The 26968-nt window shown below is 42.7% G+C and overlaps 2 protein-coding genes across 2 annotated transcripts in view; both read left to right on the top strand.

Annotated features, from left to right (window-relative positions):
• Positions 1-11141, top strand: part of dab1b (DAB adaptor protein 1b) — a 53934-nt gene extending 42793 nt beyond the window's left edge. The window contains exons 10-15 of the mRNA XM_062994484.1: positions 1335-1391; positions 2183-2282; positions 5011-5508; positions 6680-6840; positions 7327-7433; positions 10540-11141. Of these exons, the coding sequence (XP_062850554.1) occupies positions 1335-1391; positions 2183-2282; positions 5011-5508; positions 6680-6840; positions 7327-7401 (891 nt within the window). The 3' untranslated portion in view covers positions 7402-7433; positions 10540-11141. The remainder of the gene's footprint in view (positions 1-1334; positions 1392-2182; positions 2283-5010; positions 5509-6679; positions 6841-7326; positions 7434-10539) is intronic.
• A 4708-nt stretch (positions 11142-15849) lies between these two features.
• c8b (complement component 8, beta polypeptide) lies at positions 15850-26723 on the top strand. Its single transcript, XM_062994466.1, has 12 exons — positions 15850-15945; positions 17219-17333; positions 17646-17796; positions 18295-18436; positions 20327-20459; positions 20604-20801; positions 21619-21859; positions 22773-22901; positions 23124-23287; positions 24267-24420; positions 25691-25759; positions 26438-26723. The coding sequence occupies exons 1-12, from the start codon at positions 15881-15883 to the stop codon at positions 26596-26598; spliced, it is 1722 nt and encodes a 573-aa protein (XP_062850536.1). The 5' UTR covers positions 15850-15880; the 3' UTR covers positions 26599-26723.
• The last annotated feature ends 245 nt before the right edge of the window (positions 26724-26968 follow it).

The following is a 26968-nucleotide window of genomic DNA, read 5'->3' as shown; positions in this document are numbered from 1 at the left end:
TCGTGTCTGCATGGCCCACGTGAACGTCATGTTCCTTAGAGGTGTTTGTTAACCTTATTATTTCAGTTGTAACATATCAGCTTGACTTAACTATCAGAACCTCCAGTATGAGTCAGAAACTAGTTTTTTAAAGCCCTCCCAATTTAGCCGAACGAAGCCAATTAGTCTTTGGACCTCAGTGGCACCCAAGGAGGGTATATTCTCCTGAGACAATCTCCCTCTGACACCTGTGCAGTCAAACCATCTTTTCTTATTCAGTGGATTTGCACGTGAGGTCTGTTTTGCACATGAAGAACCATTCATCAACCTCCGCGCTCCTCCACTTCTGTACAGGTACCTAAGGCAACCAGGTCCCTTACACAGCGTCCTTACCTGCTCCCTTTTTGTCCGGTCTTTTCCCACCCAGCAGACTAGTGGCCAGTTTTTGTCCGCTACAGGCACTGCCAGTTGTGACTGCTAGGGTAGCAGAGCTAAGATTCAAACTCGAAGAGTCCAGAATCCCAGCGCTGGTGTACATTCACAAATCAGCTTGGGCTCCATTTCACTGTTTCTGTGTGTGTGGTAGCTTAATGAGTGTCTTCTAAGAAAACACTGGTACATAAGACGCTAACTGTGGGCAGTGTGGGCTCGGAAAACCCTAATGAGGCCTGCACTGGGTTTCTGCCAATTTAAAACATTTTTGTCATGTAAACAACTGATGTGAACCCAAAGCTACTGAGTGGAATATGTTTACGATTTAAACATCAGTATATGGTGGTTGGGGTTGTATTGTTTTACAGCCTTGGCACACTCTGTGCCTGGAAAAGACGACGTCTTAAAGGCAGCATTTGTTGCTCTAAGATCTCAAAGTACTTTTCTGCATTAATGCTGCAGAAGTTCACCTGACCACAATACACATTTCCACTGTGTGATGGTCCATCCTAGATGCCTCCGAGCCCAGAGAAGTCGACGCCGCTTCTGGTCATGGTTAACATTAGGCTTCTTTTTTAGCACAGTAAAGTTTGAAGTATCATTTGTGCAGTAACTCTGTATTGTAGAGCTTGATAAAGGTTTGATAAACTAATCCCTCAACCATGTGGTTATATCAGCAATTGTTGAGTGGCGGTTTTTGATGCAGTGTCGTCTGAGGGATCGAAGATCACAGACGTTCAGCGTGGGATTTGCAGGAAAAAACAGTTTTGGGCAGTGATAGCTCAGTGGTTAAGGTACTGGACTAGTAATCAGAAGGTTGCCCGGTTCAAGCCCCTCCTCCAAGGCTGTTAATTCTCAATTGCTCAGATCATGTTCAGTCTGATAAATGCCACGAATGTAAATGAAACTCTTCTCTGTTTCAGAGCATCGGTCAGTTTGAGATGTTCGGTGACATGGCCACTCCTCCAGACATCCTATCGGTAAGCAAACCTCAGCACAACCATCACAAAGAACATGAAAAAGATGCCCTGATGAAAAGCCGGCCTCAGCTACACCAAGTTCAGATGCTGAATAACAAAGGACTTCCTTTCCTGTAGGATTTCCTGTGATAGGCACCAAAGCTCCATTACTGACCATTACTTGTGATTTATATCAATACACAATTGATCTAAGACTGCAGAACTATTTACACTCTGTGTTCATAGGGCCCTACAGTGACAAACTGGCAGTGGTGGGGCTTTAACCAGCGACCTTAAGCTTTTCTTTATGTCCTTATAGAGTTTGCCTCATGCACAGGGGCACAATTATACTGAAACAGGAAAGCAATGTTGGCAGCACATATTTTCCTGTATATAAGGGACAGTGGTAGTCTAGTGAGTAGGGCTTTGGGCTATCAACTGAAAGGTTACTGAAAGGTTAAGGTTGAGAGCCACTGTTGGGCCCTTGGGCAAGGCCCTTAACCCTCTCTGCTCCAGGGGTGCCATACAATGGCTGACCCTGCACTCTGACCCCAGCTTCCAAACAAGCTGGGATATGTGAAGAAAGAATTTCAGTTGTAGATGTATATATGACAAATAAAGGTGTTTTTTCTATATAATATAATGTAATATAATACTGTGTAATATAATATAATACTGTATAATGTAATATAATATAATATATTACTGTGTAATATAATATAATATAATATAATAAGAGCTCATCATCATTTCTGTACCTCATATTTACCTTCACCTGTAAACAAGGCGTGACGTAATGGTTTGATTTCCAGATGCCTGCGTCTCCCGCTAACAGCCTGGACCCTGGGCGACGGCGGCATCAGCGTCACCACGAGCTCTTCACACACTTCAGTCCTCCTGCCGTGCCTTCAGGTAACACAAGTGGAAATTACACAGTCGAGTCACATTATCATGACCACCAGCTAATATCCAGAGTGCGCGACGTGTGCAGCATGGACAGCAGCTAGACGGGCTGGGAGAGACTCAGTCAGGTCTTGGTAGGTTGTCACTGGTATCTGGAGCCATGCTGACTGCAGTGCATCCCACAGCTGCTGGAGGGGGCGTGGGGGAGGATCCACAGAGCCAACACCACTATCGCGGTCCCACAGATGGTCAGTTGGGTTCAAGTCTGGGGAATTAGGGGGCCAGGGTAGTACTTGGAAATCTTGGTGCTCTTCCAACCAATGTGGGACATTTCTAGCCACGTGACATGTCGCTTCGTCTTGTTGGAGGATCTCATCCACCCCAGGGAAGATAATCAGCATGTATGGGTGTACGTGTACGAGGATGGATTCATACCCAAAAGTCATCGAAACCCACAGCCATCGAAAGTAAGAAGTGGTCATAATAATGTGACTTGACAGTGCAGATCTAGTGAGGGAAGGCAAATATTATTTCATTTTCACTGCCCGGAATTTCTGGGCACAATGCATTAACACCCCCCAGACAGAACACCAATGCCTCAATACCCAATACATCCAATCATGCCAGTCATGATTGTATGTGTTAGAGTGGGGTTTGAGAAAACCCGTAACGTAGGGGAACCCAAGTATGGATACACAAAGGGGTTGAGGACACAAGTTGGCAATGAATATTTATTGAAATACAGGAAAACAGGGAAAATAGTGATACGTCCAAACAGGGGACACTGAGGAAGTGGCTGGAGCGGTTCTGTAGGAGATGAGGAGCTGTGATGTGTCCAGGTCCAAGAGGGGTTGGTGTCCAAAGCCGTTCAGGGCTGAGGAAGAACAAGCAGTAACAGTGAGAGGTGAACCGGGGTCACGGGAGCAAGGAGCCAAGTCCAGGAACCAACAGGAGCGCAGGGAAGCCAGATGGTGAATGGATCGCTGGGCTAGAACCAGCAGGGAAGAAAAAACATCAAAGTTGAAAAAGAGCTTGAACAGCAACAAGATAATGTTCTTCACAAAACAAAGTGTAGCTCAGGAGTCAGGTGTCACTGTACCGCGGTGACAGGCAGACAATCTGGCGACGGGTGGTGAAAAAGCCGGCGTTTATAAGCAGTAGCTGATTAGGTGGAAAATGAGGCACAGGTGAGTGAGGTCCGCCCTCCAGCGATCCATTGGTTGGCTTCCACTGCAATCTCCCGGAACAGTACCGCTCCAAGCGGCTGGGGGGAGAAGGAAGCCGGGCAGGCAAAAACACATACACAAATCAAACTAGAACAAAAAGCGAAAGTCCGAAATAAACCTTAACGAAAACAAAATAAAGCGGAGGATGACAGAACTAACAACGTAAACCGGCAGGGAAATAAAAATGAAAAATAATGAATCAGGGAAAACGAAAGTAACCAGGTAAGAGCGGATTCTAACAGTATGTAGCTGTAAAAAACCTAAGGGCGCATTTACATGAGAAGCAGCAAAACCACTTTTGCACCAACTGTGCCGTTGTTTCCTCTGGAGTTCGGCGCACTTTTGCCGCGTTGTGCTTGCGGTTTTTTGCGCTTTCCGCAGCACTCAAAGTTTACCTGATTGAATTTTGACCCAGTTTGTTGCTGATCTTTTCAAAGCTCAGACTGTTTGATATGATGCAGTAGAAGTGACTCAGGCTGTACAAACAAAGCTTAACGTGAACAAAGCTTAACCTGACTTATTGTACTAAAACAGTGAGTGAGGAATTTCACTAGTGGAGAAACTTATGAGCAGTAATAATGAAGAGAACGCCTGTCTCCTTCTGTTACTACATTAAACCGTAATCCATCTGTTTCTCTGCATGCTTTTTAACCTGCTTTCATCCTGTTCATCAATAATCAGGACCACCACAGAGCAGGTATTATTTAGGTGGTGGATCATTCTCAGCACTGCAGTGACACTAACATGGTGGTGGTGTGTTAGTGTGTGTTGTGCTGGTATCAGTGGATCAGACACAGCAGCGCTGCTGGAGTTTTTAAACACCTCACTGTCACTGCTGGACTGAGAATAGTCCACCAACCAAAAATATCCAGCCAACAGCACCCCATGGGCAGCGTCCTGTGACCACTGATGAAGATCTAGAAGATGACCGACTCAAACAGCAGCAATAGATGAGCGATCGTCTCTGACTTTACATCTACAAGGTGGACCGACTAGGTAGGAGTGTCTAATAGAGTGGACAGTGAGTGGACACAGTATTTAAAAACTCCAGGAGTGCTGCTGTGTCTGATCCACTCATACCAGCACAACACACACTAACACACCACCACCATGTCAGTGTCACTGCAGTGCTGAGAATCATCCACCACCTAAATAATACCTGCAATATAAACCGCAATATAAACGTGTGGAAACTTTATGAAGATCCCTCATATTTTCCCGTTTTTGATTCTTTGCCCCCTTATTTCCCTGTCTGACCCTTTTCATCTTTTATAATTGGTTCCTCCCTGTTTGTTCATTCCATTTCCTGTATCTGCCTCTTCTGTCCTTTTTTGTCCCATCTGTCTTAATTGTCTCATATCTGTCCTGTCTCTTCTCTCCCTCTGCTTCTTTTCATTCCCCCATTCCTGTTTTTAACTCCTGTCCCATGTCTTTCTCCTGTCTGTTCCCAAAAATCTCATCTCTTCCACCTGCCTGATCTGTCTTTCCTGTCTGTCCCCTTCTTATCTCAGGCTACATGACCATGGGTGCGGTGCGGGCGTCTCACTGGGCTCAGCAGTCCTTCGCTCCTCAGACAGCTCCTCTGGCATTCGGTGTGCAGGCCCCTCTGCCGGTGGCTCAGGCTCTCCCGGGCGGACAGCCACTCATCTGGGGTCAGGCGAACCTCTTCCACTCTCCCGCCACGGGTCAGCAGCAGTGGGCCTTCGTCCCGGCCGGAACCCTGCTCCAGGGCCTCGTTCCCATCGCAGCCATGAGGCCTCGCTTGTCCACGCCGTCTGCCCCGTCCTCGACCATCACCAGTCCTCAGCATGTCGTCGGTCCGAACAATGCAGAGGTGGAAGTGCCGGACTTACACATGCAGCCTGCACACACCAGTGACCCACACACTGTCACAGAAACCACAAAGCCTTCTGGGAATCAAGAAGTGGAGGTCAGCTGCGGTGAGCTTGATATATCACAGCTGAGCTTAACCCCGGGGGCTTCGACATCGCCGTCCACCACAGAGTCTCGTACGTATAACACAAATCATATAGATCTGCCGGGCAGAACCAGTTAATGGTCTAATTCAGCAGTTCTTAACCTTGTTTTCTCTTAGCCACACCCTTTGTTTAAGAGATGTTCTGGGACCCCCTTGACAAGGGTTAAGATATTATTCTTACACTTTTAGTGAGGATGATATAAGGTGCTGTCTTTTTGCTCATGTGAAATTGGATGAACCCATGACGATGGTACAAATCTTGGTATTTTCTGATTTTGGTTGATGTAGTTTATTTACTTCTGTTGAACTGGTAGCGGGAGGGGTGGCTAAGTGGGTAGCACTGTCACCTCACAGTAAGAAGGTCCTGAGTTCGATCCCCAGGTGGGGTGGTCCAGGTCCTTTTCCCATCCCATTATTACCCTTTTTCCACCAACATGGATCCGGCTCCGTTCTGGTTTGTGAACTTTGGTTCCAGACAGTGAACTTGGGTTCTAATCTGACACCACAGAATACTCGGTTCTTCAGCTGAACCATGTCGTCATCTGTGGGCGTCACAGTGTCGAGGTTTGGGTGCTTTCACATGGGAAGCTATAAATTCACCTGATTAAATTTTAATCCAATTTGCCGCTGATATTTTCAAAGGACCTCAAATGAGATGAACTGTTTGATGTGACATGGTAAAAGTGACCCTGGACAGTATAAACGCTTAAAATGAAAAATAAAGAGTAACGTGTCTTGTTGTACTAAAATAATGAGTAATGAATCTGGACAATACAGAGACACTTATAACCAGTAAGTTTGCACAAGATGGGGGATAATGGAGATCAGTGCATGACTCTTCATACACGAGACTTGTCTCTTGCAGTCATATGAACTTGTCTCGTGCAGGTTTAATCGGCTACTGCACACGTCACATGTCGGAGGGGGTGTGTATCAGTCACGGCTCTCCTCGGTTAGAGTGGAAGTCAACAACAGTAAAGAGGAAGCGATAGTATGTGGGTAACTGGATATGACTAAACTGGGAAGAAATTTGGGGGGAAAACAAGAGTCTGGTTTTGTACGGCTGGTTCAAAATGCCTTCAAGATTATTAAGGTGGGGAAGGTCCTCTGACTGAATAGAGAAATAAAGCTATAAATATTAAGCATATTAGGGATACTGGAATTAAAACTGCTGCTTAATGGAATGTCTCTGTTTTTGGCAGCTGCTACCCCTGCTGCCCAGCTAGAGGTACCAGTCTTGACTTCAGACGCCCCTGAAGACGCCTCAGTCGTGGGAACAGAGACCAACAGCTGCCATATTGAAGCACCTTTTCCTACAGAAGGAGCAGAAGGAGGTGCTGGAGACACTGTGAAGGATGAACTGGTAATTGATGTAGGCGATATAGCCAAAAGTATGTGGACACCTGGCCATACGCCTGTCGAACTTCCCATTCCAGAACTATGAGCAATAACGTAGGGTTTTCTTAACCCAACCTGTGCAGTTGTGGGTGGACATATTAGCACCACTGCTTTGGGCAGCTTTGAAATGAACTGGAATATCAAATCTGTGCTAAGCCGTACAAATTCCCACAGACATACTTCAAAATATTGTTAGAAGCCTTCTCAGAAGTGTCTGTTGTTCTAGCTGAAGAGATCACATTGCAGTTAGTTTATTTTAATAACATGGGACGTCTGACCAGCTCATGGTCAGGTGTCCATATCGTGTACATTTTAAAATGGTACATAATTCTTATCATTTCTTAATAATAATGAGTTTTAGGTATGTGATTACACTAAATGTTTTATTAATGCTGACATGATGACAGTATTTTTAACCAGGAACTTTATTTTGTTTCTGGTCTCTTCTCAGTGCTCCAGCTCCCAAACTCCCGGCAACTGTGAGACAGCGACACACAATCAAGATCCGAACCAGCCAGATGCTTAAGAAGGTCCAGCTCAGATCCATCTACTGACTGGGTCTCTGCTTCTACCTTTTCTACTAAAAACACTGATAAGAAATAGAGTGCTGAAATCACTGCTATATATTGTGTATAAGTATGTGGATACCTGACTATGAGCTTATAGGAGCTAATTTCAAAACCATAATCGTTTATATGAAGTTGCTTCGCTCTTCTGAGAAGGCTTTCCACAAAAAATTGGAGTGTGTTTATAGGAATGTTGATCCTTACAGTTAAAAGAGTCAAATAACTATCATCACAAGTATTATTACAAGTATTATTATTTTTTATTATTATTTATCATTATTATTATTATTATTATTATTACTATTTATTATTAGCGTTATTATGTATCATTATTTATTATTATTATTTTATTATTATTATTTATCATTAGTATTATCATTATTATTTATCATTATTATTATTATTATTGTTATTACTATTTATCATTAGTATTAGTATTATTATTTATCATTATTATTATTATTATTGTTATTACTATTTATCATTAGTATTAGTATTATTATTTATCATTATTATTTATTATTATTATCATTATTACTATTATTATTATGATTGTATTATCATTATTATTAGAGATGCATGAGTACCGATACTAGTATCGGGTATTAGCCCGATACCGCGCTCATTAACTCGTACTCGTACTCGCAAACGAGGCTCCGATACTAAACATCTGATACCTTGTGCCTAGTGCACGTTGCTGCGTTAACGCAGGGATTTTCAACCTGTGGGGCGCGAGTGCCTGACCGGGGGGGCGTGACATTGCGAGATTTTCTTACTTCTGAAACTAAAGCAATTCATTTTTCACCCACGGGAGACAGATTGAATTATTCTCACTGACCACGCTCACACGCACGTTTAATGTTATTTAGTTCCGTTCAAACCTTCAAAATACAGCTAACAGCGAAGATAACCGGTTACAAAAGCAGCGACCGCTGTTATAGGACGTGTGTGTGTTCAATACTCTGTTCAGTGTCGATACAAGTGATTCAGGAGTCGATTCATTTTAAGCGCAGCGTAAGTTTCTTTTCTCAGTCATCTCTCCGTGTTTACTGTTATAATAAATGATGCGGTTGTAAATAAACACCAAATACTACAGAACATTCTGTGTGACTCGCTTACCTTATAAAGCTCAGGCTTAATTATACTGGTTATTACCACAGAGCGGGAGCCGACTCAGAGTCGTTTACGATTTACCGAGGTGAACCACGAACGTATGTGCTGATAGAATCGGCTCAGATGGGATCGGACTGTATTATCTTTTTAAAGTAAATATTTCAATCAGCAGAATCGCATCGCATGTATGATGTGCACAACGTTAATTACGTGCGTTTATTAATGAACGTTAACGTTAGCTTGTCAGAAGCTTTCTCAATGATGTCTGTGCGGTGTTTTTTTTTTTTTTTATAAATAGTGATGGCAACTCAAACAACTGTTCCACTGCACTATTTTACACTAAAAACTTCACTATTCCATAATGCTCCAGAATACATCATTCTAAATGGGTATCGGTATCGTATCGGCGAGTACAAAAATACATGTACTTGTACTCGTACTCGGTTGGGAAAAAATGGTATCGATGCATCCCTAATTATTATTATAATTATTGTTATTTTTATTATCATCATTATTATTATTTATTGTTATTATTTTTTATTATTATTATTTATTGTTATTATTTTTTATTATTATTATTATCATTATTATTTATTATTATTATTAATATTTATATATATATATATATATACTGTATATATAAATCTATATGTGTGTAGGATGTAGGGTAAAGTCAAATGCACAAATGCAAGGAAAAGATGAAAGAAAAAGGTGGGGGAGAAGATCTTTGAGATATTGTGTGTGGGGGGTTGGGGGGGTGCTGTTTAGGCTACTGGTCAGGGATTGTCCAGGATGGCCCTAATTTTGTCTTTTATCCTCCTCTCATGAACTACCTCCAGACTGTTTAGCTGTAGACCCACAACAGAACTGGCTTTCCTCACCAGATTATTTAGTTTGCTGGTTTATCCAGCCTTGATGCCACCACCCCAGCACACCACACCAAAATAGAGGGCGCTGGCCACCACAGACTGATAAACAACTTTCATCAGTCTACTGTGCACACATTGAAAGACCTCAGCCTCCTCAGAAAGAACAGTCTACTCTGTCCTTTTCTATAAATAGCATCAGAGTTAGGTGTCCAGTCCAGCTGGTTGTTTATATGTACCCCAAGGTACTTTTAAGATTCCACCCTTTCCACCTCCTTTCCCTGTATGAAAACCGGAACAGGGGGGCTTCTGTTCCTCTGGTAATCTACCACAATCTCTTTGGTCTTACTGATGTTCAGCTTTAGGTGATTTTCACTGCACCATTTTGTGAAGCTCTCGAAAAAGCTCAGAGGCGTAGACAGTGAAGAGGAATGGTGCTAGTACAGTTCCTTGGGGTGCACCAGTGTTGCAGATCACAGACTCAGAAACACAACCATCCATTTTGACATATTGTGGCCGGCCTGTGAGGTAGTCTGTGATCCAGGATGTGGTATCGGGGTAAAACATGAATGTTCATTGCAACCTTATTAAATTATTTAAAAGCAGTGTTTTGCATCTGCAGGATGACTTAAAACCAGCAGAAAAATCATTTACCTAGTAAAGAATAAACTACACCAAACAAAAGTCCTGGACTAATAAACAAGCACAGAGATTCACATGTATCATTTTAACATAAATTCGATTAAAACAAACGAGAACTCTGGCAGTGATGTATCATCGTACATGTTTTATAGATCAGCTGTAAAATTAAACACACTTTTAAGACACTTTGTTTATTTACTTCTAGCATCTGAGTACTTTTGGTGGTTGAAGCCACATGCTGGAGGATCATTTAGATGTAATAAAGGATCAGTATGATGAGTTTTACTGCACTCATTTACATTTTCAGCACCGCCACCACCACCACCGCTCGCTGCTCGGAGCTCGCTGTCCTCCAGAGAAAGGAAGCTTAGCTACACATAACATGATTAGTTTAATATGTAGAGCATGAAAACCAGCGTGTCTTTTATCCTGCGTCGTCTCTGGGTTTTAATGCTGTGTTTTTCATCTCACCCCCAGCTAAAAGCTGCCAGTTCTGGGTTAACCAGTGCCGGAGGAACCCAGGATCCAGGAACGGGGTCAGAGACCGCCTGAAGGACTTGTTTACTGAATCTGGGGAGGATCTACCACTGAACATGAACTGAACAGTGTGAAATATTGAATAAACTGAAGAACCACAGAAGCCACGCAGAAATCCAAACTATTTTTGAATAAAGAATATTTTTGATTGATGTTTGGAAGGGTTTGTGGTTTGCTTAGACTAAACAAGGTTCATCTACAAGCCTTGGCTGGACTGGAATCAAGGCTGGGACTCCGTGGACTGACGTATTCTCTGTATAGTTCACATGGATTTGAAACTAAATTGATGGAAAATCAGACTGACCCTTGGATTGCTATCATTTCCCGACTCGGTTGACCATTTTTACTGTAAACCTGCTAAACTGTAAATACTGATTGACTAAAAGTTTGGTCTGAAATTTGAACTATTGCTTTTTGTTTACTGTAAGAAGGCGAAGGTTCCTGCAGTCATGTGTCGACTGTGATTGTAACCGAATCTAGAAAATCCAAGAAGAAACTAAAACTCTTCAGATTTTCTACATTAATTATTTACTATATAAAAAAGAAACTGTGCTCATGTTTGGCCGACTCCTGTGTTTTTATATGAGAATATAAAATGTTCTTGTTAAATGTTGGGTGCCACTTTGTTTTACCAGTTGTAGGTTTTAACCCGGTAAACATGAGGTACAAACTCTAAAATAATAAGTCTGCCAGTCTAGCACCAAGAAACGATTCATCCAGTGGGACTTACAACTGGAGGGTTGAGCGCTTTGCTTAGGAGTCCAATATTGACAACTTTGCAATAGAGGGGCTCGACCTAGCGACCTTCATATTACTAGTTTGTCTCTGGTCAACCCTGCCACGGTCATAGAACCAAGTCACTTAGATTTTTCCCCATTTGTATGTGTGATGAATTTACATTTGCATCGTTTAGTGTACACTTTTATCCAAAGCGACTTACAATTATGACGATTCGAGCAATTTTAAGAGCTTTGCTCAGGGGCCCAACATGGCTTGAACTGGCAACCTTCTCATCACTAGTGCAATATCTTTACCACTGAGCCACCACTACGCTACATTAACCGAAGCTTTTGGACAGAGTTGGTATAATTATATCATCATGTTACCCTAATTTGTACCTCACACTAACCTGGTTAACACCAGGAACCTGTGAAACACTCACTCACTCACTCACTTTCTTAACCACTTATCCAATCAAGGTCGCAGGGGGGCTGGGGTTGCTGGAGCTTTGCAATGGGCACAAGGCACACAATAACACCCTGAATGGAGTGCCAGTCCATTGCAGTGCAGACACACACACACATACCCATTTACCTATAGGGCAATTCGGTGTCTCCAATTAACCTTACTTGCATGTTTTTGGACTGTGGGAGGAAACCAGAGCTTCTGGAGGAAACCCACACAGACATGGGGAGAACATGCAAACTCTGCACAGAAAGGACCCGGACCGCCCCACCTGGGGATCGAACCTAGGACCTTCTTTTTGCTGGAGGTGACAGTGCTACCCACCGAGCCCACCTGTGAGACATTTCAGTGTAATTAAATTAGACTTCTTACCCAAAATAATGACTCATTACTTTAGAGTTTGGACCTCACACCTATATGGTTAATATCTAGAACTTGGCGGGACGGTAAAAAAGCGCAATTTTTTTTAAGTAAATGATGTCTTTATACCAAACTCTGTGTTAATCCTGATTTACATTTCAGAACAAGTGTTGCATCAGTCGGTGCACCTCACGTCCCTTTAAAACCATTTTATGATGGTAATACTGACCAATGAAAAGAAAATGGTGTTTAGATTTCAATCACATTTATATAAGAGATAAAATGATACAATTAATTCTCAGATAAAGTGCCATTTTAAATTATTATTAATGATTAACAATCATTTTATATCTGTTCTGTGTGACGACTTTCTTTTATTAATGTTAAAAGTTCTGGACTGTGCACCGTGTTAAGTTTTAAACCTTTAACTCATAAATGAACTCTAATGAATATATTTGTATTATTTTTATATTATGCATCGTGTGTTGTGTTTTACAGGTTGAATTGCATTAAAATTAAACGTTTCTTCATGGTTCTTCAATGGTCTGTATGAATTTTTCAGTGACGTTTACCATAGACAGTAGTGCCTGCAGCAGACAGGGTTCTGCTAGGGAGGGATGACCGGACTATGTGGGTGGGGTCTTCCAATGCTATGTAAAAACCCTGATTAGCAAATAGAGGCGCTGCACATGGGTCGGAGGAGGCGTGAGCTGCAATATACCCACCTCGACTGCAACCAGGGATCCCCAGCAGCAGAAGAAAAATTGACGCTAAACTGTATATACATACAGGACAAAGGACATTGTGAATTACAGTGGTACCTTGTAACTCAATGTCCCCTAAACTCAATGTGTTCCGCTTTTTTGAAAAATGGAGTTTTTAAACACTGTGTTCACTCACTGTCCACTCTATTAGACACTCCTACCTAGTTGGTCCACCTTGTAGATGTAAAGTCAGAGACGATTGCTCATCTATTGCTGCTGTTTGAGTTGGTCATCTGCTAGATCTTCATCAGTGGTCACAGGACATTGCCCACGGGCGCTGTTGGCTGGATATATTTTTGGTTGGTGGACTATTCTCAGTCCAGCAGTGACAGTGAGGTGTTTAAAAACTCCAGCAGGCTGCTCAGGTGGCGCAGCGGTAAAAACACATGCTGGAACCAGGGCTGGGATCTTGAATACATTGTATCGAATCTTAGCTCTGCCTGCCGGCAAAGGCTGAGTGGCCACATGGACACCGATTGGCCTGTTGTTCAGATATGGGTGGGACTAAGCCGGATGGGGTCTCTCTCCCATGACTGGTGCAATTACGACCTCCGCTGGCTGATTGATGGCGCCTGGACAGAGATGAGAAAAGCGTGCTCTCAGGGTGTGTCTCTCCGTACACAACGCTGATCTGCACTGCACTCGTCAAAGTGTAGGTGATAAGATGCATACGGCTGCTGCACACGTGCCGGAAGGGCGTGGGTTAGCTTCGTTCTCCTCAATCAGAGCAGGGATCGACATTGGTGGAGAGGAAGCATGACGCAATCTGGCAATTGGACGAGCTAAAAGGGGAGAAAATATAAAAAAAACTCCAGCAGCGCTGCTGTGTCTGATCCATTCATACCAGCACAACACACACTAACACACCACCACCATGTCAGTGTCACTGCAGTGCTGAGAATGATCCACCATCTAAATAATACCTGCTCTGTAGGTGTGTGGGTGTTCCTAATAAAGTGGACGGTGAGTGTATTTTCTTTTCCCACCACAGTGTTCAGCAGTGTGTTTCAGAGTGTGAACTCTGACCCCTCGCCCCGTCCTATCTGTATCTCCCCACAGATGATAAATAATGTAGCTGGAATCAGTAACCACAGGGTTTGAAGGTTGTGCTGGAAACCATCCAGAGTAAAAACAAATATTGATCGTACGTTCAGCTGAACCGGCTCGGAAGGACCAAGCGCTAATGGGAAAAAAAAAAAAACAGACTTGCTTCATTCCGGGCAGCCTGATGACCTGCAGCTTCCTGATAACCTTACACTGAGATTCATGATAGAAAGAAATACAATAACACATACACTTTATGGAAGAAAAGTATTGGGACAAGGCTTCCAATAATTGAAGTTGTGTGTTTCATCCACAACAAATGCAAGTGCTGTGCTCCCGGGTTCAAATCTCAGCTCTGCTAACGGTCGGCTGGGCGCCCCCTAGCAGGCATAATTGGCTTCCAGTCTGCTGGGTAGGAAAGACCGGACTACGGGGTGGAATTATCAACGCTGTGAAGGACCTTGTTTGCCCAGGGTGTCTGTACAGAAAGTGTAAAACAACAGTTATTATGTAAGGCAGGTGTAGCTTAGTGGTTAAGGCACTGGACTAGTGATCAGACGGTTGCTGGTTCAAGCCCCACCACTGACAAATTGCCACTGTTGGGCCCTTAACCCTCTAATGCTTAGACTATACACAGATCAGCCTTGACCTCCTTGTTTCTACACTCACTGTCCATTTTATCAACTCCACAGTTCTACAATTACTGACTGTAGTCCATCTGTTTCTCGGCATGCTTTGTTAGCCACTTTCACCCTGTTCTTCAATGGTCAGGACCCCCACAGGACCACCACAGAGCAGGTATTATTTAGGTGGTGGATCATTCTCAGCACTGCAGTGACACTGACATAGTGGTGGCGTGTTAGTGTGTGTTGTGCTGGTATGAGTGGATCAAACACCTCATTGTCACTGATGGACTGAGAATAGTCCACCAACCAAAAATATCCAGCCAACAGCGCCCCATGGGCAGCATCCTGTGACCACTGATGAAGGTCTAGAAGATGACCAACTCAAACAGCAGCAATAGATGAGCGATCGTCTCTGACTTTACATCTACAAGGTGGACCAACTAGGTAGGAGTGTCTAATAGAGTGGACAGTGAGTGGACACGGTACTTAAAAACTCCAGCAGCGCTGCTGTGTCTGATCCACTCATACCAGCACAACACACACTAACACACCACCACCATGTCAGTGTCACTGCAGCGCTGAGAATGATCCATCACCTAAATAATACCTGCTCTGTGGGGGTCCTGTAGGGGTCCTGACCATTGAAGAACAGGGTGAAAGCAGGCTAAACAGTATGTAGAGAAACAGATGGACTACAGTCAGTAATTGTAGAACTACAAAGAGCTTCTATATGGTAAGTGGAGCTGATAAAATGGACAGTGAGTGTAGAAACAAGGAGGAGGCTGATTGGTGTATACTCTCACAGTACTGTAAGTCACTTTGGATAAAAGCGTCCGCTAAATGCCGAAGATGTAAAATGTAAATATAAAGGAAATTAAATGCAGCTACAGTTTAGGGAAGGACCTTTTCTGTTCCAGCATTACTGCACCCCTGTGGACAAAGCTCAAAGTCCTCAGCCCCACACAACAGCTCTGGAATGAACCGGAAAATCAACATCAGTGCCCAGCCAAGCACAAATTCCATCAGTCCTGTAAAAAGCTTTTTTTTTAATAGCTTTGTGTTTGTAACAGGACCTTCAACAAGCTCTTGGCCAGGCGTCCGAATACTTTTGTCCACACCATGTTACATTATGTGTAGTATCTTTTATGCCACAGCTAGACTGTTTCTAGACCAGGACTAAACTCTAGGTGCAGTATTGATCTGTGTACACGCCGGACTGTTTGTGACGTGCTGGTGTAGCTGATAAGACGAAGCTTTGCTGGTTTTGATCGAGTTTCACTCTCATACCGTCCAGGATTTGCGATGATCTTCTTCTGTACAGTAAAACACTCGTACAGGAGCGCAGCACTTCATGTGTTCTTCATCTGGTGAGTACAGACACTTAGACGAAGCTAATGTGGATTTAATAGTGAGGATTTTTCTGTGACTGAATGGTTGGAATGTATTGAAAAAGCAGCTCAGATTATTAATTTAAAGATGTAGAAATTGTAATATTGTCAATTAAATTTGTAGCATGGTTGGCAAACTCTTGATTCATGATTATGATTGACTACTGGTGACTTCTCTGTGTCCGTATTACTGTGGCTTGTTTACCTGAACCGTACTTGAAATCAAAGCTGTCCATGTGATAAGAAACAGCCGGGACACCGCTTCTAATGACTGAACTCATGTGTTTCAGACACAACATTTGCTAACAGGTTTAATAAATCAGTTATATAAAGGAAATGATGTGCTTCCAACTTGGCAGCACCAGTTTGGGGAAGGCCCTTTCCCTTTTCCGTTCCAACACAACTGAGGAAACTCCAGTGACCTCCACAGAGCTCTGCTCTCAGCCCCACTGAACAGCTTTGGAATGAACCGGAACATCAACTGAGACTTTCTTGCCTAAAAGCCTCAGGTGGCAGAGATAAAGCATGCTAGTGACCAGGCTTATTATTCCCAACAGATACATAGGCTGCAAGCTAAGGGCTGCAAGCTAAGGGCTGCAAGCGGGTTGGAGGAGGCATAAGCAGCAATATACCCTCCTTGACTGAAATTGGGGAAGACAGATTGTAGCAGAAGACAAATTGACTACGCTAAATTGGGATAAATGGGAAAAAATGCATAAATAAATTTGAAAAAAAACCGATGCTATTGTATGGCATGTATGACGTACACTTATTTACGTCTGATTTCTAGTTACCACTGACCTTATGCGGGCTGGTCAGAGACACCCAACGGGGTCGGATGTGGCCCTGGGGCTGTACAATGCCCAGGTGTGCTCTAAAAGTATAAAAAGTATAAAAAATATAATATATACTGTATACAGTCAAAGAGACAGTGGACAATGGAGATCAGTGCGTGATTGTGTGATTTGGATCTCTGGACAAACCAGGCTTGTGCAGGTGAAAAGAAGTGGTCGGTACTGCACACAAATCAGAAGGGGCGTGTGATAGTCATGGCTCTCCTCGGTCAGGAGTGGAGGTCAGCAGCAGTAGAGGTGAAATGTGATTGGGTAATTGGATACGACTAGATTGGGAGAAAATTGAGGGAATGTAAATAATTATTTTAGACAATTTACACCAAAACAAAACGATTAGGCTTAAATTTTTATGCTTTTAAGAGTGAAGCCAGTCTGTGTCTGTGTCTGATCTCTGGCAGCGCTGTGGTTGTGCTGTGCTCTGGTCTGAAGGAGAGACTCCCGCTCGAACCCATCGACTGCTCTCTGTCTGAGTGGTCGGCATGGACCCGCTGTGACCCCTGCCTAAAAAAGAGGGTGAGACACATATACAATCAAGCACACACACACACTGTAGTGGAAAATTACATTTTAGTACTTATACAGCAAGCCAAGGGCTCAGCAGGGACCTCCGTCCTCTTTGGGTGGCCTGGAGGATCATCTGAATGAATGCATGGAGGCCCAAACTAAAGGATCTGCTGGTAACATCTTGGTACCCGATACCAGCAAACACCTCAGAGGTCTTGTGGAGTCCATACCTCAGTGGATCAGTTGTGTTGGTACATGTACTATAATCTGTACACTATACAATGTACATGATGTGATTTGTACCACGTTTGTTTCTCTCAGTTCCGCTACGCTACACTGATCCAGCCGTCTCAGTTTGGAGGGGAGGCGTGTAATGAGCTCGGCCAGGAGGAGGAGTCGTGTACGCCGCCCTCGCGCTACTCATGTCAGAGCCCGACGCCACCCTGCCAGGGCATCCTGTGTCCAGGAACAGGTCACATTTTACCACCCATGTATAACAGTTACACAGTAATTACTCTATTAACACTTATACAACCAACTGTACAATCATAAACACAACTATACAAGTAACACACACACACACACACACACATACACTACACACACATAGTACACATGGTATATAATAATACCAGTTATACACACTACACACACACACTACACACATAGTACACACACACATAGTACACACACACACATATAGTACACACACGTAGTACACACACATAGTACACACACAGTACACACACATAGTACACACACACTTAGTACACACACACACAGTACATGTACACACATATACATATACAAATAATACAAGCTATCCACTCGAGCTAGAAAACAAGCTCTATTCATTTAGGCACAGCTTTGTAAATCATGGGGGTCAGGCACAAAGCAGAGGTCGCCAGAGAGTACAGGGGAGTTGGCTATGTGTAAACTTGGCAGTGTGTAAACGTGTGCTGTACTGCAGGCCGCTGTGTGCTGGAGAGTCTGCGCTGTAACGGTGACGACGACTGTGGTGATGGAGCCGATGAGCTCGGCTGCAGAAAAGTTTATAAAGCCTGCAACCAGCCGACCGAGGAGTACTACGCCATCGAGAACCTCGCCAAAGGGTGTGTCTAAAGTGTGTGTGTGTAAAGTGTGTGTGTGTGTGTGTGGTTTGTCTTTTCACACTTTCAAACTGTTTTAGGAAGCAAATCTTATTATTCTTAGCAGTGCAAATATTATAATTAATATTATTATGAAAAGTAGCAAAACTGAATGAGTGGGTCGAACAGTGAACACACCAATCTGATGAAATGAGGAATGAATGAATGAATGAATGAATGCCTTTATTGTCATTGTATAAAAAAACAACAACATTTTCTGTGAACAAACAAGAACATACCACAACGATAAAATATACACAACAATTAAGAGGTGGGCAATTCAATTTTGCAACGGGCCACATGAGAAACTGGGACTGTTGTCGGACTGAAGAAATTCATTCTGCTCAATATTAATAGTTTCTCTTTATAAAAAAAACAGTAGATTGTATGTTTTTAAAAAGCTGTTACTGGAGTCAGGCATTAAAAATGAAATAAGTGATATTTAATCAACTTTCACAAAAACTGTCTTGAACAAAATGTGCATGTTTCAAATTTAAAAACCCGGTTCTAAAATGTGCAGGTTTTAAATTTTATACAAAGTGCTATTGCTGTTTTGTTTGGAGTCTCATTACCTCATTTAATGTTGTATAGTCCTTTGTTCTGATATTCCTTCTGGATATCACAAAGCTGGTCTTGACTGCTCAAGTCCTGGATGTTAAAAACTTTTCTAAAAAGTTCCTGTGTTTGTGGGCGGCACGGTGGCTCGGTCTGAAGCACTGTCGCCTCACAGCAAGAAGGTCCTGGGTGTGATCCCCAGGTCGAGCGGTCTGGGTCCTTTCTGTGTGGTGTTTGCATGTTCTCCCCGTGTCTGTGTGGGTTTCCTCCAGGAGCTCCGGTTTCCTCCCACAGTCCAAAAACATGCAGTCAGGTTAACTGGAGACACTGAATTGTCCTATAGGTGAATGGGTGTGTGTGTGTGTGCCCTGCGATGGACTGGTGCCCTGGGTCACCCCCCCCCCCCCCCCCCCACACACACACACACACACACACACAAACACAAACACACGCGACCCCTAATTGGATAAGCGGTTAAGAAATGAGTAAGTGAGTGAGTGTTTGTGTTTAGTACCGTAATTGCGATTCAAATTGTAATCCTTAAACACAGTGATCTGGTCGCCACAAACTAAGCTTGCAGCTTTACATCTGACTTAAATAAATAAATACTTAGAAGTCCATGTCTTAAAACTTTACAATCTCAATCAATATCAATCACACTCACAGTTCTATGAACTGAAGCTGGATACACTCACACGCACGAACATACAAATTTAGGTAAAGTGGAAAAATAACAGTCCCTTCAAAATAAAATTGATGCTATTGTATAGCATGTATGGTGTACACTTATTTACGTCTTATTTCTAGTTACCACTGACCTTATGCGGGCCGGTCAGAGACACTTAACGGGTCAGATGTGGCCCTGGGGCCGTACAATGCCCAGATGTGCTCTAAAAGTATAAAAATGATAAAAATATAATATATATTTTATAAATAAATATAAAATGTATATAAAAATAGTAGACGTATTGCATGTGTACAAATAACAGTACTATTACATGATATGTAATAAGTAATTGCACTTCAGTACTGGTATACGTATAATAATATTGCAGTAGGGTGGGTAGAAGGGCAGTATTTATTTCATTCCACAGTGTTCAGTCTGGAGGTGTTTGTGTCAGAACACTATAACACCTTCCAGACAGAAGCAGAGACAAAAGATTCAGATTTCAGACAGCGAGTTCTGAAGATGCCCTCCAGTGTGGGCAGGGGTCGATAATAATTCATTGGGCAGTATGTATGACCCTCTGGTGGGCTTCTCTGTCTGCTACTGTAATGTTTGTTGGTCTGGATTTTCAGGATCAATGTGCTGAACAGTAACTTGGAAGCTGCTGTGCTGGATAATCGTTACTATGCCGGTGGCTGTTTACCACAATTCATCCAGGACCAGCGATTCAGGAAACCCTACAACCTTCAGCAGTACACCTTACAGGTCAGTATGGAACTCAGAGATTACACAGTGGACGGAGAACAGCGGACAGTCCTCTTTTTCAAACCCGGGGTCACGACCCATAAAATAATAGTAAAAGTAAAGTACTTTGTTGTTGTTCTTTTCTTTTTCATTGACATCCTACAGACGAAAGGCTCACACGATTTCAAGATGGAAGCTTATGAATCATACACAGAGTTTTCTACACACACGATGAAAGCCACCATGTCCAAGACCACGGTCTCCTTCAAGTTTGGTATACCCGGGGTGTTTGAGCTCGGGTACAACTACGACGACAGCAAGTACAAGAAGTCTGTGGAGAAGCTGCGCAGTTATTCTGGCACGGTAACGTTTACACTCCACGATCCTACAACATGCAATAAATAAAGCTGTTAAATAGCATACAGTATAGTTTTACATTGCTGTATGTATATTTATGACCTGGCAAAACCAGGTGGTGCAGTGGTAAAGTATGCAGTCCCACTACTGCTGAGATCTGGAGATACAGGGTTTGAATCCCAGCGTTGCTCTTGGCTCTCAGCCATCTGTATAGACATTATTGGCTAGTGTCCAGTGGTGAAATAGCCTAGCCATTGGGGGACACACTTCTTAGTGCACTCTCAGTGCAGGTCCCAAGCCTGGGTAGAAATATGAGGGTTGTGTCAGGAAGGGCATCCGGTGTAAAAACTGCGCCAGGTCTGGTATGCAGACCGGGTAAGCGACCCCTAAATACTGGAACAGCCAAATGATTAAAAATTAGGGCCAGTGATAGCTCAGTGGTTAAGGTACTGGACTAGTAAACAGAAGGTTGCCGGTTCAAGCCCCGCCACCACCAAGTTGCCACTGTTGGGTCCCTGAGCAAGGCCCTTAACCCTCAATTGCTCATCGTGTTCTGCTCATTGTGTAAGTCGCTTTGGATAAAAGCGTCTGCTAAATGCTGAAAATGTAAATGTAAATGTAAATGTAAAAATGTAGATTTATTACCAAACAGATGTTGCCAGATGTTTAAAGAACCCACAAAATACATAATTTCCTACAAGTGCATGTACATGAGAATGTAAGTGCATTATAGTAAAAGTGTAACATCTATTTTGCTGACATTTCACGTGTTGTTTTATGCACCCGTGTACCCACTTCCCTCACTACACTCACTGTGTTTCAGAAAAGAAAGTTCATCCATGCCCACTCTCAGCTGGAGCTGGCACGCTATGCCCTGAAAGCAGAAAATCTCGTGCTGCACCCGGGTTTCCTGTCCCGCCTCCGGGCTCTGCCACTCGAATACACGTACGGTCAGTACCGGCAACTGTACAGCGACTTTGGTACTCACTACATCACGGAGGCCACGCTGGGAGGAGACTTTGACTACACGCTCATCCTGAACGAGGAAAAAATGGAAAAATCTAGTAAGTGCAAACCAACAAACAGTAAAATCAATCAATTAATCAATCAGTCAGTCTATCAGGCAGTCAAATCAATAAGTCAATTAACCAATTAATTTATTAACCAATCAATCAATTAATTAATCTATTAATCCATTATTCAATCAATCAATCAGTCAACAAATCAATCATTAATTAATCAATCAGCCAATCAATCAGTCAGCCAATCAGTAAGTCAACAAATCAATTAATCAGTCAGCTAATCAATTAGTTAATAAGTCAACAAATCAATTAATCAGTCAGCCAATCAATCCGTTAATCTGCTAATCATTAATAAATCAGTCAGTAAGTCAACAAATCAATTAATCAGTCAGCTAATCAATTAGTTAATAAGTCAACAAATCAATTAATCAGTCAGCCAATCAATCCGTTAATCTGCTAATCATTAATAAATCAGTCAGTCAGTCAACAAATCAATTAATTAATCAATCAGCCAATCATTCAATTTGCTAATTAATCAGTCAGCTAATCAATCAGTCAGTCAACAAATCAATTAAACAGCCAGTCAATCAGCTAATCAATCAATCAGTCAGTAAATCAATTAATTAATCAATCAGTCAATCAATTAATCAATCAATCAGTCAGTCAATCAAGCAATCAATTAATCAATGAATGATCACTCAATCAATCAATCAGTCGGTCAATTAATTAAATAATCAGTTTCTCAGTTAATTAATTATTGAATCAGTCAGCCCATTAAACAATCATTTAATTTAAATCTTAGGTGGCACAGAGGCCGTTATGTATTTACACCTGACACCGTACTACAAATGATATTTAATAATATGAATGTTATTATTAGTGTGTAGAATGAACAATAGACATTAAAACTCTATCACATGGATCATCCCTGACTTGTGATGACATTTCCTTTCAGGCTACAGCTTAAATGATGCTAAGACCTGCATCCAACAGGGCTTTAACATCGGGGTGAACATCCAGGGTGTTTACGTAACTGCAGGATTGGAGGGTGGAGGCTGTGATGCCCTGCTGAATGAGTTTGGTGGTAAGATGACGTTTACCTCAGATCAGCACAAAACGCTCCTGAATCACTTAAAACCTAAATAACTGAAGTACAGTTTCTAAAGACCAGTGGTAAACTCTCATTGGTTCTGGGTAGTTATACATGTTATTAGTTATTTGTACTAGTGGCACTACTGGTGCTCAGACTGGTGTGTTGTGTGTTCCCCTGGTTGTGTCTGATATTATTTTTTGCTGAAATCTTTAGACAGCACCAAGAGCTCGTCAGTGATTGATGATTATGTTGCGGTGGTGAGGGGTGGAGACAGTGAGACCGTCTCGCGACTGGCCGCCCGTCAGCTGCCCTCACCGGACATTATGCAGCTGTGGGGGGAAGCAGTTCACTACAACCCCGACTTTATCCAGACCAAGGTCAAGCTCTCTTATTTATATTAGCTTTATAATGTTCATACATGTTTACAGTCAAGGATGCAAGTGTCTGTCTTTCCCAATCTTGTCATTTCCAATTACCCTGGCTAGATCTCTCCTCCGTACCTGATACACGCCCCTCTAACCACTGAGGCAGGTTCACACAGGGATCAGTATCACATACAGAGAGTCACGCACTGCTCTCCGTTATTCACCATCTCTGTACAGGCGCCCTGACCAGCCAGCAGAGGCCGCAGTTGCAACAGTGATGAGGAATCCCTACGCCCCTCCCACTCGGCAGGCATTAACGAATCATGTCTGTGTGTAGGCACCCGGCCGGCCGGTAGAAAAGCTGCAATTCAGACCCATGAGGTCAAGATCTCAGGACTGGTGGGCTAGCAAGCAAGCATCTGTCTTCCGGATGAAAAATCTAAAATGACTTTTACATTCTTTTCAAATTAGATTTACTACAGTGAATCTGTATATTTCTTTGCCCCCAACAAGAAAAGTTTGTCACCCCTGATTTAAATAAAACAGTTAACTATTAACTATTTTAGCCTCATAGCTTCAGTGTAAACAACAAGACCAAACACAGCCCTGCAACCAGCTGTTCACTTTACTGCCTTCTGGACGCCGTTTCAGGAGCATCAGTGCCCACACAGCCAGACTGAGGAACAGTTTCTTTCCCAAAGTGATTAACCTTTTTAATCAGACCTCAGAAACAGCCCCCTACAAATAGTAACAACCTCTATTGACTCACGGGCACTCTGAAGACATGTAACAGTATTTCATATGTCATTATTACATCCTTCTGTACATATTATGTACAGTTGGTAAATATTATCACTTATTTTATAGTTTTTGGAAATGCAACATGGTAACACGGTTAATGTAATTGCTATATTGCCTTGGTACTATTGCACGGGACTCCTTATATGGAAACCGGGAGACTTCTGGTGGATTTATTGTGTTTATGTTACAGATGGCACCACTGTATGAGCTGGTGACGCCACGGGACTTCACCAATGCCAACACACTAAAGAAGAACCTAAGACGGGCACTGAATGAGTTTCTGAGTGAGAGCAGCTCATGCCGCTGTGCCCCCTGTCTTAACAATGGAGTCGCTTATCTTAAAGGTCAGAAGTTTGGATGAATGGATGATGGATGGATGGAATGATGGATGATGGATGGATGGAATGATGGATGGATGATGGATGGATGGAATGATGGATGGATGATGGATGGATGGAATGATGGATGATGGATGGATGGATGATGGATAAATGGAATGATGGATGGATGATGGAAGGATGGAATGATGGATGGATGATGGATGGATGGAATGATGGATGGATGATGGATGGATGATGGATGGATGATGGATAAATGGAATGATGGATGGATGATGGAAGGATGGATGATGGATGGATGGAATGATGGATGGATGATGGATGGATGGAATGATGGATGATGGATGGATGGATGATGGATAAATGGAATGATGGATGGATGATGGATGGATGGAATGATGGATGGATGATGGATGGATGATGGATAAATGGAATGATGGATGGATGATGGAAGGATGGAATGATGGATGGATGATGGATGGATGGAATGATGGATGGATGATGGATGGATGGAATGATGGATGGATGATGGATGGATGGAATGATGGATGATGGATGGATGGATGATGGATAAATGGAATGATGGATGGATGATGGATGGATGGAATGATGGATGGATGATGGATGGATGGAATGATGGATGGATGATGGATGGATGGAATGATGGATGATGGATGGATGGATGATGGATAAATGGAATGATGGATGGATGATGGAAGGATGGAATGATGGATGGATGATGGATGGATGGAATGATGGATGGATGATGGATGGATGATGGATGGATGATGGATAAATGGAATGATGGATGGATGATGGAAGGATGGATGATGGATGGATGGAATGATGGATGGATGATGGATGGATGGAATGATGGATGATGGATGGATGGATGATGGATAAATGGAATGATGGATGGATGATGGATGGATGGAATGATGGATGGATGATGGATGGATGGAATGATGGATGATGGATGGATGGATGATGGATAAATGGAATGATGGATGGATGATGGATGGATGGAATGATGGATGGATGATGGATGGATGGAATGATGGATGGATGGTGGATGGATGATGGATAAATGGAATGATGGATGGATGATGGAAGGATGGATGATGGATGGATGGAATGATGGAATGATGGAATGATGGATGATGGATGAATGGAATGATGGATGAATGGAATGATGGATGAATGGATTTATGTTGTTGAATAAACTGGTCGTGGCATTTAAATGTGTATCTAACTGTAATATTTCTTTGATGTTCAGGTACCCGGTGTAAGTGTATCTGTCCTGCTGGATTTAGTGGGCTGAGCTGCGAAAAAACTCAAAGACCAGGTCAGTTTTTAATTACTGGCTACAAACTAGGGTGGCATTTAAAATGGAGGCACCATTCTGTTAACTGGAACTGGATAAACAACAGACAGAGTTGAATTCATTCATTCACTGTCTGTCTTACGCTTTGACCTATTCAGGGTTTCGAAGGGTCCAATTACTTGGGCGAAAGGGAGGAAACACCCTGGACCTATGGACCTATGTCAGTCCATAACAGGACAAACACACACAGCTAGGGCAACTCAGTGTCTCCAATTAACCTGACTGCATGTCTTTGGACTGTAGGAGGAAACTGGAGCTCCCAAAGGATCCAGAGAACATGCAAACGTCACCCAGAAATAACCCAGACTGCTCCACCTGGGAATCATATCCAGGACCCTCTTGCTGTATGGTGACAGTGCTACCCACCTAGCCACCGTGCCACCCAAACGTTGCTCTGTCTGAGATGAAAGGCAGATTTTACAGAGAAAGTAGTGCAGTCCTCTGTACACGCCGAGGCTGTCGGTATGGACTCCACACTGATCCATGTAGAGTTGGGCCACTGGCAGAGATTTTCAGAGATTACCAGTATCATGATATCTGGTCCAAAAGTCCAGTTTATCTGATCAGTAGTACAAAATACTGTTTACCAAACCACATCTGACCGATGCTGATATCATGGCTGGGATTTATTTATTGCAGGAATAGCAGTGGACGGTCAGTGGAGGTGCTGGTCCGAATGGTCGGCCTGCGCCGGTCAGTCCAAACGGCGAACTCGTCAGTGCAACAATCCAGCACCTCAAAACGGTGGAGTGACGTGCCAGGGAATAAATGAAGAAACCACGGACTGTATTCAGCTTTGATTGGTCCTTACACTCGCTGTTGTGCATGTTTCTACTTTTATTTAGGCAGGATGAAAGAATGTGGAACGTTCCAGAACTTCCAAACCACTGAGAGCTTATATAAATAAAAAACTAAACTGCATTTACTTACCACGTAACATACGTGTCTTTATTTTACATGGTTTATTTATATATACTATAATATACTTTATATGTTTTACTATATTATACTATACTGCACTACACTGTACTTTTCTATACTATATTATACTATACTGTACTACACTACACTGTACTTTTCTATACTATATTATACTATACTGCACTACACTGTACTTTTCTATACTATATTATACTATACTGCACTACACTACACTGTACTTTTCTATAC

The sequence above is a fragment of the Trichomycterus rosablanca genome, chromosome 4 (genome assembly GCF_030014385.1).
Source record: "Trichomycterus rosablanca isolate fTriRos1 chromosome 4, fTriRos1.hap1, whole genome shotgun sequence".
NCBI lineage: Eukaryota > Metazoa > Chordata > Actinopteri > Siluriformes > Trichomycteridae > Trichomycterus > Trichomycterus rosablanca.
Note: the sequence above shows the minus strand (reverse complement) of the source record. Positions and strands in the feature narration are given on the sequence as shown.